The sequence below is a fragment of the Salmo salar genome, chromosome 11 (assembly GCF_965601325.2).
Source record: "Salmo salar chromosome 11, fSalSal1, whole genome shotgun sequence".
Classification (NCBI taxonomy): domain Eukaryota; kingdom Metazoa; phylum Chordata; class Actinopteri; order Salmoniformes; family Salmonidae; genus Salmo; species Salmo salar.
This window is the reverse complement of record NC_138301.1, coordinates 105,535,720-105,557,793: the sequence shown is the minus strand read 5'-3', so window position 1 is coordinate 105,557,793 and position 22,074 is coordinate 105,535,720. Positions and strand designations below refer to the sequence as shown.

The window sequence follows — 22,074 nt, the reverse complement described above, 5'->3', positions numbered from 1 at the left end:
AATGCTGCAGAACTTTTTTGGTACCCTTCCCCAGATCTGTGCCTCGGCACAATTCTGTCTCGGCGCTTTACGGACAATTCCTTCGACCTCATTGCTTGGTTTTTGCTCTGACGTGCAATGTCAACTGTGGGACCTTATATAGACCGGTGTGTGCCTTTCTAAATCATGTCCAATCAATTGAATATACCACAGGTGGACTCCACTCAAGTTATAGAAATATCTCAAGGATGATCAATGGAAACAGGATGCACCTGAGCTCAATTTCTAGTCTCATAGCAAAAGGTCTGAATACTTGTGTAAATAAGGTATTTGTTTTTAATATTTTTAATAAATTAGAAAAAAAAATCTAAAAACGGTTTAGGCTTTGTCATTATGGGGTATTGGGTGTAGATTGAGGAATTGTTTTTTATTTTATCAATTTCAGAATAAGGCTGTAATGTAACAAAGTGGAAAAAGACAAGGGGTCTGAATACTTTCCGAATGCACTGTATATATGTTTGAGAAGTCACATTTCTGTATTGAAATCAAATTTCTACACCACCTATATCAGTCTGCTGTTAGTATATATCTCTGCACTTTTCTCCAAGTGACATTAAACACGTAAAAAATGTTGAGGAACAAACATCTCTCTTGCTGATGCTTTCTCTGCAGAAGACAATTCTGTCAGTGTAACAATATGTCGTTTTTGAGGAATATGTGCTTTTGCTAAAGCAAGCATACACAAAAGAATCCCAACCATTACGTTTTTCTATACTGTTCACATATTTCTCAATTCAAATATATGTAAATATACTGCTCAAAAAAATAAAGGGAACACTTAAACAACACATCCTAGATCTGAATGAAAGAAATAATCTTATTAAATACTTTTTTCTTTACATAGTTGAATGTGCTGACAAAATCACACAAAAATAATCAATGGAAATCCAATGTATCAACACATGGAGGTCTGGATTTGGAGGCACACTCAAAATTAAAGTGGAAAACCACACTACAGGCTGATCCAATTTTGATGTAATGTCATTAAAACAAGTCAAAATGAGGCTCAGTAGTGCGTGTGGCCTCCACGTGCCTGTATGACCTCCCTACAACGCCTGGGCATGCTCCTGATGAGGTGGCGGATGGTCTCCTAAGGGATCTCCTCCCAGACCTGGACTAAAGCATCCGCCAACTCCTGGACAGTCTGTGGTGCAACGTGGCGTTGGTGGATGGAGCGAGACATGATGTCCCAGATGTGCTCAATTGGATTCAGGTCTGGGGAATGGGCGGGCCAGTCCATAGCATCACTGCCTTCCTCTTGCAGGAACTGCTGACACACTCCAGCCACATGAGGTCTAGCATTGTCTTGCATTAGGAGGAACCCAGGGCCAACCGCACCAGCATATGGTCTCACAAGGGGTCTGAGCATCTCATCTCGGTACCTAATGGCAGTCAGGCTACCTCTGGCGAGCACTTGGAGGGCTGTGCGGCCCTCCAAAGAAATGCCACCCCACACCATGACAGACCCACCGCCAAACCGGTCATGCTGGAGGATGTTGCAGGCAGCAGAATGTTCTCCACGGCGTCTCCAGACTCTGTCACGTCTGTCACGTGCTCAGTGTGAACCTGCTTTCATCTGTGAAGAGCACAGGGCGCCAGTGGCGAATTTGCCAATCTTGGTGTTCTCTGGCAAATGCCAAACGTCCTGCACGGTGTTGGGCTGTAAGCACAACCCCCACCTGTGGACGACGGGCCCTCATACCACCCTCATGGAGTCTGTTTCTGACCGTTTGAGCAGACACATGCACATTTGTGGCCTGCTGGAGGTCATTTTGCAGGGCTCTGGCAGTACTCCTCCTGCTCCTCCTTGCACAAAGGCGGAGGTAGCGGTCCTGCTGCTGGGTTGTTGCCCTCCTACGGCCTCCTCCACGTCTCCTGATGTACTGGCCTGTCTCCTGGTAGTGCCTCCATGCTCTGGACACTACGCTGACAGACACAGCAAACCTTCTTGCCACAGCTCGCATTGATGTGCCATCCTGGATGAGCTGCACTACATGAGCCACTTGTGTGGGTTGTAGACTCCGTCTCATGCTACCACTAGAGTGAAAGCACCGCCAGCATTCAAAAGTGACCAAAACATCAGCCAGGAAGCATAGGAACTGAGAAGTGGTCTGTGGTCCCCACCTGCAGAACCACTTCTTTATTGGGGGTGTCTTGCTAATTGCCTATAATTTCCACCTGTTGTCTATTCCATTTGCACAACAGCATGTGAAATTTATTGTCAATCAGTGTTGCTTCCTAAGTGGACAGTTTGATTTCACAGAAGTGTGATTGACTTGGAGTTACATTGTGTTGTTTAAGTGTTCCCTTTATTTTTTTGAGCAGTGTAGTTCATTTATCTATGAACACACACTTGTAGGCCTTATATCATGTCATACTGATCATTTTCACATGGCAACATGTCCTCTGATAAATAATGATGACCCTTGCAAGTGGTCTCTGTGTCCTGAGGTTGAGGTGATTCATTTATTGGTATCTCAGAACTGCTCTCTTCTGTACTGGATCATAAGTAACTCATAACAGAAGCGAGTGATGAAAACGACCAAGTTAAAAACTAGAAAAAAGAGAGAAATGAAGGCGCTCATGTCAAACAGTAACTGGGGCATGCAAAACAAATAAGCTCTGTATCTCTAAAATTAGGAGTGATGAACATGCAGACATTGATTGACTCACAGACTGACAGTAGGGCAATGAAGCCCATCTTGCGATTTCCTGCTTGGAGTGAATACACTGAGCCCATCAGTGACCAGTAGAAACTCACCACCTGAAAGAACTGAGTAACAAATAAATATCAGGGATTGTCTTAATATCAACCTGATATCAATACCCAGACAAAATATCTCTATTTTCATATATCAATGATAATTATCAAGTGAGAAGTAGCCACCAGTATGGCCTCTGTGTGGTGCTGGCTTGGAAAACTGTTGTCCTTGATAACAAAGTGCAGGATGACATCAGCGACTAGTAGGCCTAGCTGAAAGATGCAGAGGAGCAGCGACATGGTTGTGTACAGCCCTCTCTTTGACACAGACAGGGAAAACAGCCATGCCATCAAAGCAGAGGTGTTGCCCTGCTCACAAAATGGATGAGATTAGAACAAGCATTTTCTGTATTTGAATATAAAATAAGGATCATGAGTAACTGGATCTAGGATAAATATCATTATATGATTAGATTTGTAAAGCATCGTCTTTGTCCAGCAGATTGTAAGACATTTACTATTTATGTATGTGTGCATTGATTTGTGTGTAAAAGGAGAAACAGAACATAGTTTACATTCTCGAAGAGGTCACCACTTTCTGCCATGTCACAGACTACTGGTGGCCCACTCTTGAGAGACCTAGACCGACACTTGCACAATGATACAGATTCTTGGACTGGATAAAATTGTCCCAACTTGTAATTTGGCAGCACACCTACTGTGATGAAGTGTGGATCTGTCCGAAGGTAATAGAATGTTCATATTCTCCAGCTATGACATCACAGAAACGTCAAGAACCAAGATTCTAAATATTGGACCAAAATAAACATTTTTGTCTTGAATCTTTTCATTGTAATGAACACAAGCCTATTTACAAATAAATAGAAGGCTCTGGGCATGGAAAGGGGGATACCTAGTCAGTTTTACTTTTGAATGCATTCAATTGAAATGTGTCTTCCGCATTTAACCCAACCCCTCTGAATCAGAGAGGTGCGGAAGGCTGCCTTAATCCACATCCACGTCATCGGCTATAATGTGTGTAGTGAAGGGTCCTCTAAATTAGAAATATGTACTGTAGTCATACCAAGGGTGTAGTTTTTAATGAACAAAATTAAAGACTCACCAATCAGAAGAATGAAAATGACATTTGATTCACCATCATAGAGTTTAATGTGATTAGACAAAAAGCTACTTTTTCATGTGTCAATAAAACAAAACATTAAGAAATTCATCATGTACAATCTGTCAACAATCATGCATGGAATCACACCACATATTTAGGCCTACACACTGTCTGTGTAACAATACATAGGACAACAGGATAGGCACTCAATCTCCTTATTGTTCTGAAAAGCTGTAGTTTTCCTAAAGAGGGCCAATCAATAAGATTAGCAAGTACACTATTGTATCTTTGACAAGAGGCACACTGTCAACTAGAAATGTATGCATTAATTCTATAAATTTATGACATTATCCTGGTGAGCAGGGTTTCCCAAACGCGGTCCTGGTGCCCCCCTCACCCGGGTGCACGTTTTGGTTTTTGCCCTAGCACTACAAAGCTGGTTCAAATAATCAACTCATAATCAAGCTTTGTAGTGCTACGGCAAAAACCAAAATGTGCACCCAGGGGGAGGCCCCAGGTGTCACGCCCTGACCTGAGAGAGCCGTTTTTCTCGGTTTGGTTAGGTCAGGGTGTGACATGGGGTGGGCATTCTATGTGTTGTATGTCTATGTTGTCTTTTTCTTTGATTGGCCGTGTATGGTTTCCAATCAGAGGCAGCTGTCATTCGTTGTCTCTGATTGGGAATCATACTTTGGCAGCCCTTTTTCCCCACAGTCAGTTGTGGGATCTTGTGTTTGTGTTGCATGTGTTTGCACGCTTAGCTTTTCGTTCGTTTTATTGTTTTTGCTGGTTCTCATTTATCAATAAATATGATGAACCCAACTCACGCTGCGCCTTGGTCTCCTCCTAATGACGAACGTCACACCAGGACCAAGTTTGAGAAACCCTGTTATAGGGGTCAACTATTAGGCGAAGGGCAGAAAAGAAAATGCATGTATCTAATTGACTTACAAATAGCCTACCAAATGTCGGGAATTATACCCCCTGTCCAAAAAATGTTTTTTTGCTGTCTCTGCATTCACCCCAGAGGTAGATGGAGGAGGGTGACTTGAAGGTTCAAAGGAGTATCCTCTTTTGTTTTGACTTCACACAAGAGATGTTTGACGCTGCATTCAGGGCCTTCATGCCAATCTCCACTGCTCTAACACCTACGCCCAGAGCATAATATACCTGCAAAAAGAGATTAGATCATAACAGTAACCACTAAGCGATGAGAAACACCTATCCCCAAATAAACTTGTTTTCAAATGCAAATAGAGACCTCATGTCCTAAACAGAATGATTCTGAATTTTTTTCCCACTAATAGATCAGCTCTAATGTGATTAGTGGAAAAAATATCAGAATTGGGCTGCCTGTCTAAACGCAGCCATGTGGGCTTTAATATGTAACATGCATCTTCCATTTTACAAGGTAGTGTCTGATTATCTGACTAGTCTTCTTGGTCAGGTCAACTGTTCCTAAACTGAATACATTTTTACTTAACCAGGCAAGTCAGTTAAGAACAAATTCTTATTTTCAATGACCCGGACGACGCTGGGCCAATTGTACGCCGCCCTATGGGACTCCCAATCACGGCCGGTTGTGATACAGCCTGGATTCAAACCAGGGTGTCTGTAGTGACACCTCTTGCACTGAGATGCAGTGCCTTAGACCGCTGTGCCACTCGGGAGCCCATTAGTCCAGCTTGGCAACTGGCACAAACAATAAACCAAGGCATAGACCAAAAGTATTGCTTTACCAACATCACAGGATATGTCATGATATCCTCAGAAGGATATCATGATTGTCAGCACACACACCTGCCGGGACTCTCCCTTCCCATATCTCAGCTCTGTGACAAAGTGTTCACAGTTTCCCCTCAGGATGCAGTAAGGCATCTCCAGGCCCAGCAGGCTGCGGGCATCCCTCAGTATGTCATAAACACTCCGGGGTTTGTGTTTGCCATCCAGCAGGTTGTTGACAAGGAACCTGTCCTTCCCCACTATCTCCTCCAGGCTCTCCTTGGTCACAACGGCTGTGTCACACAACACAGACACTAGGCTGTAGGCACCAGCCCCAGCTGCCTCAGCTTAGGTAAGAGAGGTAGGATCAGTGGGGTGAGGCAGGGGCATGTGAGAGTGGAGGAAAGAGCAGAAAGGAAAATCTTAGGAGGGTGTCAGAATCAGATCAGTGATGTGTACTATGTTTTTCTGATAGTTTATATACAATTTTATTAACATAATCATAAGCATATTTTTTCTAGGTCCATGAATCCCTTATATGTGTACTTTATAGGCTTCTCTGTGCCATGACATCCAGTATTAAAGATTAGGAGCAAATTGTACTTACTGGGGGGACAGAGATGGACGATGTAACCTTCTCCAACATACAAGGCCCAGTGCTGATAGGCCCCCCGGAATATCTCAATCAGGTCCCCAGGTTGAGGCTTTGTTTGATATTGACAACACAATATCAGATTTTTACATTACAACTGGCAATTAGTACACTACGTAATCAAGTCTATATTCAATGTTAATTTGGTATTTGACAAAGATTACCCCACAAGCACAACAAAAATACCAAAGCAGGTCTGTCATCAAGTCAAATACACTGCACGTTGTTACTGACTTACCATTATTGAGACAATGTCATTCCTTTTGATAAAATTGTGGCAAAAACATAACATATCCAGGTTTTGATTTGTTCTTGTGTATACTGTATTTATCCAGCATGTGAAAAAAGTTCATACTTGCAATATGCTCCCCTGTTGATTAAAACAGACATGCTAACCTAAAGGCTACTGTGTTTTGCTTAGGCTACTGTGGATCAAGCCATTAATTGGATTTTCACAGTCTATTTTAGGTAGTAAACACTGATCTCTGACTGTTGGAGTAGTACTTGTGAGTTGTGTTGAGCGGACCTCTCAACATATGGATGGTCTTCAACTAGAGTTTCCTTTGTCAATGAGATAATCTATGTAAATGTTTCATGGTAATGAGTGATTGGTGCCTTCCTGGGACCATCACATTCCACTGTTAGATCAGGTTTGGCATTGAAATGATGTAACATGTCCGGTGTATTATGGCTGGCTTCTTTTATGAAACTTTCTTCTTGCCTGTTATGGATTGTTCATAAAGTGATCATAAAAAGTAACAACAATCCATACCAGGCAAGAAGGAAGCAGCAACGATTTAAGCGCTGCAATACAAATTACAAATGTACATATAATTAGTATTTTTTAAATATATATTGAAAATGTTCAGACCTGAATTTGGAAAGCAAATACGGTTATATCAACTATAGTTCAACTTTATTTTTTCTTTAACCTTTATGTGACTAGGCAAGTCACTTAAGAACAAATTCTTATTTACAATGATGGCCTACCCCGGCCAAACACTAACCCAGACAACTCTGGGCCAATTGTGCGCCGTCCTATGGGACTCCCAATCACGGCTGGTTGTAATACAGCCTGGAATCAAACCAGGGTCTGTAATGACACCTCTAGCATTGAGATGCAGTGCCTTAGACTGCTGAGCCACTCGGAAGCCTATACTCACAACGAGTTTTAAACCTGAAAGCCTTTCTATACAATGTGTGCTCATAATGTTGCTAATGACTATCCAATAGTAGAAGGAATTCAATTAACCATAATAAAAAGCCATTGTACAACAATCTTTAAAAAATATACATATATATTTCACCTTTATTTAAACCAGGTAGGCTAGTTGAGAACAAGTTCTCATTTACAACTTCAACCTGGCCAAGATAAAGCAAAGCAGTGCGACACAAACAACAACACAGAGTTACACATGACATAAACAAGCGTACAGTCAATAACACAATAGAAGAAAAAAAATAAAGAAAGTCTATATACAATGTGTGCAAATGGGGTGAGGAGGTAAGGCAATAAATAGGCCATAGTAGCGAAGTAATTACAATTTAGCAAATTAACACTGGAGTGATAGATGTGCAGATGATGATGTGCAAGTTGAAATACTGGTGTGCAAAAGAGCAGAAAAGTAAATAAAAACAATATCGGGATGAGGTAGGTAGATTGGATGGGCTATTTACAGATGGGCTATGTACAGCTGCAGCTATGTACATCAGTTAGCTGCTCAGATAGCTGATGTTTAAAGTTAGTGAGGGAAATATAAGTCTCCAGCTTCAGCGATTTTTGCAATTTGTTCCAGTCATTGGCAGCAGAGAACTGGAAGGAAAGGCGGCCAAAGGAGGTGTTGGCTTTGGGGTTGACCAGTGAGATATACCTGCTGGAGCGCGTGCTACGGGTGGGTGTTGTTATCGTGACCAGTGAGCTGAGATAAGGCGGGGCTTTACCTAGCAAAGACTTATAGATGACCTGGAGCCAGTGGGTCTGGCGACGAATATGTAGCGAGGGCCAGCCGAATAGAGCATACAGGTCGCAGTGGTGGGTGATATAAGGGGCTTTGGTGACAAAACGGATGTCACTGTGATAGACTCCAACCAGATTGGAGATGTTTAATATGAGTCTGGAAGGAGAGTTTACAGTCTAGCCAGACACCTAGGTATTTGTAGTTGTCCACATATTCTAAGTCAGAACCGTCCAGAGTAGTGATGCTAGTTGGGCGGGCAGGTGCGGGCAGCGAACAGTTGAAAAGCATGCATTTAGTTTTACTAGCGTTTAAGAGGAGTTGGAGGCCACGGAAGGAGTGTTGTATGGCATTGAAGCTCGTTTGGAGGTTTGTTAACACAGTGTCCAAAGAAGGGCCAGATGTATACAGAATGGTGTCGTCTACTTAGAGGTGGATCAGGGAATCACCCGCAGCAAGAGCGACATTGTTGATATATACAGAGAAAAGAGTCGGCCTGACAATTGAACCCTGTGGTACCCCCATAGAGACTGCCAGAAGTCCAGACAACAGGCCCTCCGATTTGACACACTGAAATCTGTCTGAGAAGTAGTTGGTCAACCAGGCGAGGCAGTCATTTGAGAAACCAAGGCTGTTGAGTCTGCCGATAAGAATGCGGTGATTGACAGAGTCGAAAGCCTTGGCCAGGTCGATGAAGATGGCTGCACAGTACAATATTTTATCAATGGCGGTTATGATGTCGTTATGATGTCGTTTAGTACCTGAGGCTGAGGTGCACCCGTGACCAGCTTGGAAACCGGATTGCACAGCGGAGAAGGTACGGTGGCATTCGAAATGGTCAGTGATCTGTTTATTAACTTGGCTTTCGAAGACTTTAGAAAGGCAGGGCAGGATGGATATAGGTCTATAACAGTTTGGGTCTAGAGTGTCACCCCCTTTGAAGAGGGTGATGACCGCGGCAGCTTTCCAATCTTTAGGGATCTCGGACGATACGAAAGAGTGGTTGAACAGACTGGTAATAGGGGTTGCAAAAATGGCGGCAGATAATTTTAGAAAGAGAGGGTCCAGATTGTCTAGCCCAGCTGATTTGTACAGGTAAAGGTTTTGCAGCTCTTTCAGAACATCTGCTATCTGGATTTGGGTGAAGGAGAAGCTGAGGAGGCTTGGGCAATTAGCTGCAGGGGGTGCGGAACTGTTGGCCGGGGTTGGGGTAGCCAGGAGGAAAGCATGGCCAGCCGTAGAAATTGAAATTCTCGATTATCATGGATTTACCGGTGGTGACAGTGTTACCTAGCCTCAGTGCAGTGGGCAGCTGGGAGGAGGTGCTCTTGTTCTCCATGGACTTTACAGTGTCCCAAAACTTTTGGGAGTTAGAGCTAGAGGATGCACATTTCTGTTTGAAAAAGCCAGCCTTTGCTTTCCTGCTTTCCATGATAGCACACTCCAAAGTTTGTCAAACTTCAGAAATAGTCTAATGTTGAGTCCATGCCACATGGTATCTTTCTCATTTCATTTTAGACAGTACCATACCTATCTTTTCCATTAATTTGGGATGGACTCCTGGGCTACTTTCAGTCGCCAAAAGTTGCAAATAGAAATGACATGAACGAATAGAGCCGACGTGCTTCCTGTTCTACATAGTATATTTCTATCTGAACGTTCCAAAACCCCAACGTGTTTAATGCGCCTTTGCTATGCACACGCGCCTCCCTCGTCAAAATGAACTGACCAATCATTGAATGACTCGCGGCAATGTGGAGCGCATTCAAGATCGAAACGCTAAGCAACGGTTAACAGAAAGCACCATGTTTAGAGCGTTTATTATTATAGCATCCCACTATCATTTCAAGTTAAGGCAATAACAGGAGTTCGTCTAATTCGAAAATGTGCTAATACGTCTACAAGATGGACAGGGTTGGCCCTGACTGTCCCCCAAATAACAGATTTTGTTGCTTACAGGCATCTATACTTTGTATTTGTCAAATCATCTGCGCCCACATGATTTGAAGGGGCGAGGCTTGAGAGCGTAAGCAAGCTGAATCAAGATGGCGAGCTTCATTGAACGGTAGTTATTTCAGAATTCAGGTTCAGTTAGCCTGCTAGCTAGCCATTGCAGTTGTATCAGTCTTTGTGAATATTATCTATAAATGCCGCATTTGGTCAGTTGTCTTTTGTCACGGGTAGCTTGCTATCTAGAGGAAAACTACTTACCTAACTAATCAGTTCGTGAGCAACATGGCTTCGCTAGCTGGAATATGATAATTGCAAACGTAGTTCACTGTTTATTTCCATTCTTCCCTAGGATGTGCCTATATCTTGTGCTGTCTGTTTTCCTGAGCATCACTCAAGCTGTGGATCGCAGTAACTTCAAAACATGTGACCAGAGTGCCTTCTGCAGGTGATGGCTGCCTACCATCAATTCACTTGTAGAAAATGTGTAACAACAATAACGTTACCTAGATGGACATTTTGAGACCAAAACGAAATAACGTTAGTATGTAATGTAATTTGTGTGTCAGCTAATACAAGTGTGTGTGTGTGTGTGTGTGTGTGTGTGTGTGTGTGTGTGTGTGTGTGTGTGTGTGTGTGTGTGTGTGTGTGTGTGTGTGTGTGTGTGTGTGTGTGTAGTCGTCAAAGGGCGCTGAAGCCAGGCCAGTCATCATACAGAGCCTTACTGGAGACCCTGGAACTCAGTGACTCCCACCTCACAGTGCAGCTCCTGAATAACAATAATAAGGTCAGAATGAACAGGACCTGCTGCACACGTAAATAAGTTGTCATGGAGTTTGGGTGAAATAACTTCGCTTTGATAATGGATTACTTGGATGGCACACAATGGAAATCCACCATACACTTTGGGTTCTTCCACATCGTGCAAACCGTGTGATCATTTCATTGCCTGTGTTCAGGTGCTTTTGCTGCTCGAGCTGTATCGCCTTCAGGGGAACATGACCAGAGTGAAGATCAATGAGCTGAAGCCCATCAAGCCTCGATATGAGGTGCCTGATGTTCTCATCACTGACCCTCCCACTGAACTGTGAGTGTGTCCATTTATTTTATACGTGTCAATATCAGCCCACTATTCATGTCTCACATTCTAGGGTGGTTTTGTAACAGATGTAAAGTATAGAGAAGGTCCATAGTGGGTGTGTTGGCATGGGTGTGATGGCTGCTTCTCTCCAATGCAGTATGTCAGTGGTGGCCCAGGATGAGCACAGGGTGGTGCTGTCTCTGGGTGGGGAGGACTGGAGGCTCATCCTCAGTGCCCAGCCCTTCCGCCTAGACATCATGGAGGGCCCACAGGTGCTGCTGTCCCTCAACTCCCGGGGCCTGCTAGCCTTCGAGCAGCTCCGCATACGCAAGGACACGTGAGTCGCTTATGCAGTCTTGCATGTACAGGACGAAACCATGCATTTATATCACATGGAACAATGCAATTGAATGCGTATACTAGACCTGTGATGGACTTTGACGGAATATTGCCGTGTAATATATGTTGTGTAATTTCATGGAAGGCTTTTAATGAAGGCTTCCACTTGTGCTCTCCTGCTGAATTTGATAATTGTCTCAAAGGTTTTCTAAAATGCACTTAGGTGTGCTGTACTGATCTGTTTTCCTGTCCTATTCTGTTCCTTTCCTTTCCCTCTCCTGTTTCTCACCATGTCCTCCAGTATTTCCCACAAAATAAGTAGCACAGTCGGTAGCATGTGGGATAAGATCAAGAGCGTTTTCTCTAGGTAACTGGTCTTAGCTTGCCTCTTGATGTAATGTTTGTGTGACACCTGAGTTGAACTACTGAAATAGCTTACGGCTGTATTGTCTTACAGTAGAAATGCCACAAGTCAAAAATGAAGTCAACAGATTTTTACTTTTGATCTTAACTTTACCGGAGCAACAATAAATATATGTAAACATGTTGCTGTGTGCAATTTCTCCATAAGTCTGTACAGCCTCTACTGCTCAGTGTAGTGTACATATATTTACTAAGCTTCCCACCACCCTCTAAACTTAACAAATTGTTGCATGTCATATTTTATTGTTCAGTGATTTGATTGGTTTACCCACTGATAATTATTAACAAATAAAAAATCTTCTGAATCATTGTCCTGCAAAGTTTAGAAATGTGGGCATATCTGTACCCATTACCAAGTCATTTTCTATGGGCTGAATCCTAACTTAAAATCTGCACATTTTTGTGCAACCCCCACATTAAGATCAATGCAAACATAAGTTAAGATGAACTGCTATGTCAACAAGATGCCAGTACATAATGCATGTTTAACTCAATGACAATTATCAAATTGAAAGAGTTTGTCCTTTTAATCGATCACTAACAACATGTCAATCCAGGTGATGAGATGCAGTTTATATTGCTTTACTTGTCCTTCACATTTCTCCATGTGGTTTCTATAGCAATCAACCACTCTTTTGACATTGATATGTATTATTGTGTGATGCAGCAAAAGCCAAACAGACACAGAGAAAGCTGGGGAGAAAGAGGACACAGAGAAGCATGACAAGGAAAAGGTGTGTGGTGTTATATTCCAAAGACCTTATTGTTCTGATAAAAACACTGCATGGGTTTATTGGTGCATTTATAGACCCTGTTCTGTCCATTGTTTGTGTTCAGTGTGTAGAGATAACAGGTTGTGAGTAGTAGCCTAGTAGGGTGAGAGAAGAGCTCCAACTTCTGGTATCAATTTGATGTGAACTTTGAACTAGGGTGTGTACGTGTAGCACCTTTCTGAGACACTTGAGCTACACGTTTGGCCTCTCTTCTGGTTCTTCACAAAACCCCTCTCACTTTCCAGGTGTCAGAAGGAGAGGAGGAGGAGGCAGAAGAAGAGGTGGATCAGCCAGGAATGTGGGAGGAGACGTTCAAGACCCATACCGACACCAAGCCCAATGGTACGTCATTGTACTGTACACTACAATTCCATAGTAAAACAAACTGTTACTCAAGTCCATTTATTTCTTTTCACCTATTTACTTACATTGACATCATGTGTTTAACATGTTTTATATAAATATAAACACTGCTCTGGTGTAACCTGCCTCCTGTCCTCCAGGTCCCTCCTCCATCAGTCTGGACTTCTCCCTGCCTGGAGTAGAACACGTCTATGGCATCCCTGAACACGCTGACGGCCTCAGACTGAAAAACACAGAGTGAGACTATAAACGGCCTTTGCCCCAATGTCATTTGCACTCAGCTCATCAAAGTGTAGTTTTCAGATTTATTTTTTATTTATGTAAAGAACAAATTCTTATTTTCAATGACGGCCTAGGAACAGTGGGTTAACTGCCTTGTTCAGGGGCAGAAGGACAGATGTTTACCATGTCAGCTCGGGGATTCGATCTTGCAACCTTCCGGTTACTAGTCCAACGCTCTAACCACTAGGCTACCTGCCGTCCCTTTTGTTGGCCATCCAGTGCTAAACCAGTGATTTCTGTTCCTTTCCTCAGTGGAGGAGACCCCTACAGGCTTTATAACCTGGATGTGTTCCAGTATGAGCTCTTTAACCCTATGGCTCTGTATGGAGCAGTGCCTGTCCTCCTCTCACACAACACCCACAGGACTATGGGTCTCTTCTGGCTCAACGCAGCAGAGACATGGGTGGACGTCAGCTCTGGACAGGTGGGTGTGTGTGTGACTGGATCTCACACACTGTCTTGCCTTTCCTTCTTTGCCCTTGGATCCACTTGGTTTGATCTCTGAATCCTCTTTGTGCATGTTTGATTGCGTTCAGGGCTCCAGTGAGGTCCCTCAGACAGATGTCCGATGGATCTCTGAGAGTGGCATCATTGACGTCTTCATCATGCTGGGACCACGACCTAATGATGTGTTCACACAGTACGCTTCCTTAACAGGTACACTACTTACACACTCACTAACAGGACACAGGTACACGTCACTCACGGTATATTCTACACATTCACACAAAGCACATTTTAATGTTCAACACATGGCCGGTTTATAGCTCCACTGGTCCCTATCCCAGAAGTGTTACCTTCACTTTAGAAATGACCCTTCTGTTCTCTGGCTGTCGTAGGCACTCAGGCCTTCCCCCCTCTCTCTTCGCTGGCCTACCACCAGTGCCGTTGGAACTACAACGACCAGGAAGATGTGAGTGCGGTGGACCAGGGCTTTGATGAACACGACATCCCCTATGACTTCATCTGGCTGGATATTGAGCACACGGATGGCAAGCGCTACTTCACCTGGGACAACAATAAGTTCCCACAGCCCAAAGACATGCTGCAGGGCCTCCTGGATAAGAGACGCAAGGTGAACTTAATGATGGAAACAGAATTTTGAAATGGTGTGTGTGTGGTAATGAGAAGAGAATTTACATTTTTGGCGCTCTTCTCTCCCTCCACTCACTGCGCCCTCTTCTGTCCCGGCTGTCCACAGATGGTGACCATAGTGGACCCTCACATTAAGGTGGACAGCAGCTATAAGATCCACACTGAGATTCGCTCTCGAGGCTACTACATCAAAAACAAAGATGGCGGAGACTATGAGGGCTGGTGCTGGCCAGGTAGGAACATGTCAATATGTACACTGTATGTACAAAAGTATGTGGACACACCTTCAAATTAGTGGATTCGGCTATTTCAGTCACACCCGTTGCTGACAGGTGTATAAAATTGAGCACACAGCCATACAATCTCCATAGACAAACATTGACAGTAGAATGGCCTTACTGAAGAGCTCAGTGACTTTCAACATGGCACCGTCATAGGATGCCACCTTTCCAACAAGTCAGTTCGTCAAATTTCTGCCCTGTTCGAGCTGCCCTAGTCAACTGTAAGTGCTGTTATTGTAAAGTGGAAACGTCTTGGAGGAACAGCGGCTCAGCCGCGAAGTGGTAGGCCACACAAGCTCACAGAACGGGACCGCCGAGTGCTGAAGCGCATAGCACATAAATTGTCTGTTCTCGGTTGCAACACTCACTACAGAGTTTCAAACTGCCTTTGGAAGCAACGTCAGCACAATAACAGTTAGTTGGGAGCGTCATGAAATGGGTTTCCATGGCCAAGCGGCCGCACACAAGCCTAAGATCACCATGCGCAATGCCAAGCGTCGGCTGGAATGGTGTAAGGCTTTCTGCCATTGGACTCTGAAGCAGTGGAAACGCATTCTCTGGAGTGATGAATCACGATTCACCATCTGGCAGTCCGACGGAGGTAAATCTGGGTTTGGCGGATGCCAGGAGAACGCTACCTGCCCCAATGCATAGTGCAAACTGTACAGTTTGGTGGAGGAGGAATAATGGTCTTGGGCTGTTTTTCATGGTTCGGGCTAGGCCCCTTAGTTCCAGTGAAGGGAAATCTTAATGCTACAGCATACAATTACATTCTAGACGATTCTGTGCTTCCAACTTTGTGGCAACAGTTTGAGGAAGTTCCTGTTTCAGCATAACAATGCCCCCGCGCACAAAGCGAGGTCCACACAGAAATGGTTTGTTGAGATCGGTGACGACTGGCCTGCACAGAGCACTGACCTCAACCCCATCGAACACCTTTGGGATGAACTGGAACGCCGACTGTGAGCCAGGCCTAATCGCCCAACATCAGTGCCCAACCTCACTAATACTCTTGTGGCTGAATGGAAGCAAGTCCCCACAGCAATGTTCCAACATCTAGTGGAAAGCCTTCCCAGAAGAGTGGAGGCTGTTATTAGCAGCAAAGGGGGAACCAACTCCCTATTAATGCCCATGATTTTGGAATGGGATGTTAGACGAGCAGGTGTCCACATACTTTTGGTAATTTAGTGTATTTATGGATTGATAAATTCTAAAACTTACCAGACAACACAGTGCAGGTTAGCATTTTTCATGAATGTTGCCCTGGAAGCAGCTCTGTAGAGTGGTCACTAGCTGGCACAGCCACAGTCATGAAATCTGATTTAAACCTAACCTTAACCACACCGCTAACCCTAATGCCTAACACTAACCTTTTAAATTACGACCAAAAAGCTAAATCATACGTTTTTCTGAAATAGCCAATTTGCCCCATCTACCGGAAATCGCTCAGTTCTGCCTCCAGGACAATATCTATGTGTATGTATAATCTATAGTCTATATGTATAATATCTATCTACATCTACCGGGAATCGCTCAGTTCTGCCTCCAGGGTAATATCTATGTGTATGTATAATCTATAGTCTATATGTATAATATCTATCTACATCTACCGGGAATCGCTCAGTTCTGCCTCCAGGGTAATATCTATGTGTATGTATAATCTATAGTCTATATGTATAATATCTATCTACATCTACCGGGAATCTCTCAGTTCTGCCTCCAGGGTAATATCTATGTGTATGTATAATCTATAGTCTATATGTATAATATCTATCTACATCTACCGGGAATCTCTCAGTTCTGCCTCCAGGGTAATATCTATGTGTATGTATAATCTATAGTCTATATGTATAATATCTATCTACATCTACCGGGAATCTCTCAGTTCTGCCTCCAGGGTAATATCTATGTGTATGTATAATCTATAGTCTATATGTATAATATCTATCTACATCTACCGGAATCGCTCAGTTCTGCCTCCAGGGTAATATCTATGTGTATGTATAATCTATAGTCTATATGTATAATATCTATCTACATCTACCGGGAATCGCTCAGTTCTGCCTCCAGGGTAATATCTATGTGTATGTATAATCTATAGTCTATATGTATAATATCTATCTACATCTACCGGGAATCTCTCAGTTCTGCCTCCAGGGTAATATCTATGTGTATGTATAATCTATAGTCTATATGTATAATATCTATCTACATCTACCGGGAATCGCTCAGTTCTGCCTCCAGGGTAATATCTATGTGTATGTATAATCTATAGTCTATATGTATAATATCTATCTACATCTACCGGAATCGCTCAGTTCTGCCTCCAGGGTAATATCTATGTGTATGTATAATCTATAGTCTATATGTATAATATCTATCTACATCTACCGGAATCGCTCAGTTCTGCCTCCAGGACAATATTTTGACAATAAATGTCAACGCAGTATAAGATTTGCCTGTTTTTATACTGATTCAGTCACCCAAAGGCTAGAATTGTTTACAACTGTTATGTATATGTACTCTATATTTTCTTGTAAAAGGGAATGCAGGTTACCCAGATTTTACCAACCCTGAGATGAGGAAGTGGTGGGCCAGCATGTTTGCCTATGACCAGTATGAGGTGAGTAAACCCCGTATCAGTTCGTCTCGCCTCCACATTTAAAACGCAGTTACTTTTTTCTCTTTCCTTCTCCTTTCTTGACTTCCTTTGGATACTTTGTCCTCTTCACTGAGTCAGTTAGCATTGATGTCACTGGTTAACTAGTAAAGCTACTGGATCCTTGAGCTACTGATTTACCTATACGACCCCAGATGTACTGACACGTCTTTATCTCCTGTCTCTCTTCTCCAGGGCTCGATGGGCAACCTGTACACGTGGAACGACATGAACGAGCCGTCTGTGTTCAACGGTCCAGAGGTCACCATGCACAAGGATGCCCTCCATGGACCCTGGGAGCACAGAGACATCCACAACCTCTACGGCTTCTACGTGGTGAGGAAGGGGGTTACTAGGACTAGAGAGATTGTTTTTGGATTAGCTACAGCATCCTTACTTATTTACTGCCATCTACTCTGTCTTCCCTTCTTTCCCTCTCTCAGCAAATGGCGACAGCAGAGGGTCAGATCCAGCGCTCCGGGGGGTTGGAGAGGCCTTTTGTCCTGACCAGGGCCTTTTTCGCTGGGTCTCAGCGCTATGGTTAGACCCTTCAACAACGCCTCCCTCTGGTTACCATAAATGTTGTATAATGTATGTCTTCACTGACCCCCAACCCACTCTTGAAGTGTTCACTCTCTCTCACACACGCATTCACCCACTCTCCTCCAGGTGCAGTTTGGACAGGTGATAATGCAGCAGAGTGGGGCCACTTGAAGATGTCCATCCCCATGTGTCTCAGCCTGGGCCTGGTTGGCATCTCCTTCTGTGGAGGTGAGGCTGGCAGGGATTGGTGCTGCACAGATTGGATGGCTCGGTCTATCCTAGTTTGATGGTAATTTTTTAAGTATCCTAATCACTCCTCTCATCCCAGCTGACGTGGGGGGTTTCTTTAAGACTCCCAGTGCGGAGCTGCTGGTGCGTTGGTACCAGACGGGGGCCTACCAGCCCTTCTTCCGTGCCCACGCCCACCTGGACACCCCGCGGAGGGAGCCCTGGCTTTTTGGCCCTGACAACACAGCTCTCATCCGGGAGGCTGTGCGTCAGCGCTACACCCTTCTGCCCTACTGGTACCTGCAGTTCTACCACTCCCAACGCACTGGCCAGCCTGTCATGAGGTAGGCTCATCAGCCCCATGCAGGGCTTGACATGAACTTTTTTTTTTCAGACACTTTTTTTGTTTATTTTTTTGTTGAGCTGACAAGTAAAAAGTTAAGTCACTAGTGCAAAAATAAACAATCTTCTGTAACACCATTATTATCACTGGTATTGACAATGGAAGGCTGCTCTGATCCCATGTATTATGTCTCCTGCCGTTGTGGCCTTGGACAACGCCCTTAACCCCCCACAAAGTAAAATACTGCACTGATAGGCTACTGTATAAAACCCATATGTGGAGAACTACTGGGTGTGCAGGTTTTTGATCCAGTCCTGCTCTAACACACCCGAGTCAGTTTATCAAGGGACTGTTGAGAAGCTGTTTTTTTGTCTCACAATGTGTTAGAGCAGGGCTGGAGCAAAAGCTTGCACACCCAGTAGCTCTCCTGGCAACCCTGCGACATTACAATTAAAACCAAATACTTTATAGGTCTTAAATTATTCTCTCATTCAATAAACCAGTAATCAAATGGCTATGGTGGGCGACTTCATAGCAAGGTAGATTACTAAGACCTGTACATCTACACTATGTTTTGAATTGGCTATCTAGTTAGTCTGTTGTATATGATTATTCTACCTGCTGCTGCAGTCTCTCTCCTCTGGCAACGGCCCACTCACACTGGCACACACGCAGGTGATGCACACACTGAGTTTTCCAGGATTTTTATTGCTGACCAAAAATGAGCTATAGCTGGGCAAATAACTCACTAGCAATGAATATCAACAAATGTGCACACGTGGCTAGGCTCGCTTTGGTCTAAAAACCGCATCTTGCGACTGCATGATTGAAAGAGTGCTCATGCCTGTCAGTGCAGGCCTGCAGAGGTGGTGGGGACGGTGTGTAACACATCTCATCCGGAGGACACTGATCTAAATCTGATCGGAGTAGGCTTTTTTTTTACTCTCCATGTGGAAAACTTAACTCTATAATCGTCTTTCTGACAATTTGTTTTACATGCCCGGACAAGCGTTAATGTCGAGCCCTGCCACGTCTATGTTTTGAAGATCTATAGCTGGCACTAGTCTTTAAGAAGATATTAGACAGAGTCCTTGTATTTTGATTCACCTTGGGTTGTATTCTCGCTCTGTACTATAGGCCCCTGTGGGTGGAGTATCCAGAGGATATTGCCACGTTTTCCATTGACGATGAGTTCCTGATTGGTAAGTAGGTTAGGGAGAGTGGCCTTTAGACCGGTATGTACTTCTAAACCTTTTATGGTACAATACTTTTGAATACCTAAATGTTTGGATGAAGTTGAGCTCTTCAACCTGGTGAGGATGATGCATTACCCCAGACTACCTCTCCCCCGTGTGTTCATCAGGCAGAGATCTTCTGGTTCACCCTGTAACAGATGAAGGGTCTAGTGGGGTCACAGCCTACTTACCTGGGAATGGAGAGGTGAGTTTTGAGGGGGAAGGCTGACCTGTAGTTTTGCCTGTTGAAATATACCACATGTTCAATCAACCTGATAACTTCTCGTCCTCTGACCTCCTCGAGCTTCTCTCCCCGTCACAGGTCTGGTATGACGTCCACACGTTCCAGAGACATGACGGAGCTCAGAACCTCTCTATCCCTGTCACCATGAGCTCAGTAGGTTCTGTTTCTCTCAACTCCTATGGTCTTTAGCCATCACCCACCTCTCAGCACCTTTTCCCACAAATAACTCTCCCGCTTTTCTCTCTCTTTTCTCTGTCCCACCACCTCTTCCTCTCACAGATTCCAGTGTTCCAGCGAGGAGGTTCCATTATCTGCCGGAAGAACCGTGTTCGCAGGTCCTCATCCTGCATGGAGAACGATCCCTACACCCTCTACGTGGCCCTTGACTCACAGGTGTAACCTTCGTTTACACCACTATGATATCACTACCATTGTTGTTGCACCATTTTACTTGCAGGGGCTTTGTCATCATTTAAATGTTTCTTTGTTCCAGGGCAATGCAGAAGGAGAGCTTTACATAGATGATGGTCACACCTTTAAACATGAGACAGACAAGCAGTTTATTCACAGACGCCTGAGTTTCACTGGGAACAGCCTCTCATCGAGGTCTGTCCCTCTAACATTATCATTCCAACCAGGCCATGTTCTCCCTGTGTTTCTGAATCGAGTGTAACCTGTCTCTTTCTCTGATGCTGCAGTGACCTGTCTCCTGACTCCCAGTTTCCCACGGCCTCCTGGGTAGAGCAAGTGAACATCCTGGGAGCTCAGAAGCCTGACGCTGTCACCCTCACAACGACAGGTTAGTCATGTACCGTCAATAACCAGGCAACATGGTGTCACGTGTAGAGCCAGGAGTTTCCCCTGAACGTCCTTCTGGTCTGGTAATGTAATGGAAAAATATCTTGTTGCAGTGAAGTTATTTTTGTGTTGGCAGGCTAGTGCAGAAAGTGGTAAGGGTTGTGAACATTAGGGTTTGTTACAATGTGCCTGATGTTCTTCACCCATCCTCCACAGATGGTGGGGAGTCTTCTGTGGAGTTTGAGTTTGACCCGGACACGGCAGTCTTAACTCTTCGTAAGCCAGGCGTGAACGCTGGGGTCAACTGGACATTACATCTGCGGTAACACAGGACACGCATATAGAAGTCAAGAGACAAATGAAATGTCTCACACAGACTTTTGGACAAACAAGTTAACATACCACTACAGAAAAGCACACAACCAGATTCAAAAGTGTGGCTAGGATTTGGAGCAGTTACCTGAACCCTGAGAAAGAAACCGCAGGAGAAATGGATCAGGGTTGTTGAGAGTATGAAACTCAGGACCACAAATGGTGTTAGTCAGGAGAAATTCTGCACCTCTAACAAGAGGCTGGATCTTTGATACTTAATTTTAATAAATATTTTTTCCAGGGTTGAAATTATGACAATGATGATAATGACTCCCTATAAGACTCTATATGACTAGCTGTGTTAAATAAAATAAATGATGACAATGAATGTCCAAATGTAATGTTTGTATTTTTTTCCTTTCTATTTTTGTTACAAGTTAATGAATTTGCTCTTACATGGGTTAGCAATGTGAATAGACAAGTATGAAGAAGAGATTACCTTCTATCGGACATTATGAAATACAGTGGGTATTATAAGTATTCACCCCCTTGGATTTTTTCCACATTTTGTTGCGTTACAAAGTGTGATTGAAATTATTTTCTTTTTGTAATTGATCTACACAAAATGCTCTGTCAAAGTGGAATCTTTATTTATTTATTAGAATGTAAATAAAAAATAACTAATATTCCTTGAATAGATAAGTATTCACTCCCCTGAATCACCTTTGGCAGCAATTTACAGCTGTGATTTTCTTAGGTAAGTCTCTTAAGAGCTTTGCAGACCTGGATTGTGCAAGATCTGGGAAGGTGTTGAGGATCATGGCTAGACAGCAATTTTCAAGTCTTGCCGTAGATTTCCAAGCAGATTTAAGTCAAAACTGTAACTTGGCCACTTGGACCATCCACTGTCTACAGTGTAGATTTGGCCTTGTT

General features: G+C 43.7%; 2 protein-coding genes across 5 annotated transcripts; one reads left to right on the top strand and one right to left on the bottom strand.

Moving 5' to 3' along the window:
• Positions 1–3,892: 3,892 nt before the first annotated feature.
• LOC106563468 (phospholipase A and acyltransferase 4) lies at positions 3,893–6,292 on the bottom strand (the record flags this gene model as incomplete). The annotated part of the gene is made up of 2 exons (XM_014129081.3): positions 3,893–5,932; positions 6,193–6,292. Coding segments are annotated over 2 exons (402 nt in total), but the record flags the coding sequence as incomplete, so codon positions are not given.
• A 3,673-nt stretch (positions 6,293–9,965) lies between these two features.
• Positions 9,966–21,529, top strand: ganaba (glucosidase II alpha subunit a). Of its 4 annotated transcripts, XM_014129072.3 has the most exons (25): positions 9,966–10,257; positions 10,495–10,590; positions 10,821–10,929; positions 11,102–11,229; positions 11,381–11,560; positions 11,864–11,929; positions 12,653–12,719; positions 13,004–13,100; positions 13,262–13,358; positions 13,656–13,827; positions 13,940–14,060; positions 14,243–14,478; positions 14,605–14,731; positions 17,323–17,402; positions 17,634–17,774; positions 17,882–17,978; positions 18,108–18,209; positions 18,310–18,553; positions 19,690–19,754; positions 19,916–19,992; positions 20,110–20,184; positions 20,311–20,424; positions 20,525–20,637; positions 20,730–20,830; positions 21,046–21,529. In XM_014129072.3, the coding sequence occupies exons 1-25, from the start codon at positions 10,238–10,240 to the stop codon at positions 21,153–21,155; spliced, it is 2,835 nt and encodes a 944-aa protein (XP_013984547.1). In that variant the 5' UTR covers positions 9,966–10,237; the 3' UTR covers positions 21,156–21,529. The 4 variants fall into 4 exon arrangements, with proteins under 4 accessions (XP_013984547.1, XP_013984548.1, XP_045545998.1 ...); XM_014129073.3 differs by lacking the exon at positions 11,864–11,929; XM_045690042.2 differs by lacking the exon at positions 9,966–10,257 and having other exon boundaries at positions 10,279–10,590.
• The last annotated feature ends 545 nt before the right edge of the window (positions 21,530–22,074 follow it).

Coding starts and splice junctions, on each gene's coding strand:
- ganaba (XM_045690042.2), top strand. CDS start 10,448: ATGATAATTGCAAACGTAGTTCACTGTTTATTTCCATTCTTCCCTAGG. Junction 17,403..17,633: donor TTGCCTATGACCAGTATGAG/GTGAGTAAACCC, acceptor TCTCTTCTCCAG/GGCTCGATGGGCAACCTGTA. Junction 20,831..21,045: donor TGTCACCCTCACAACGACAG/GTTAGTCATGTA, acceptor CATCCTCCACAG/ATGGTGGGGAGTCTTCTGTG.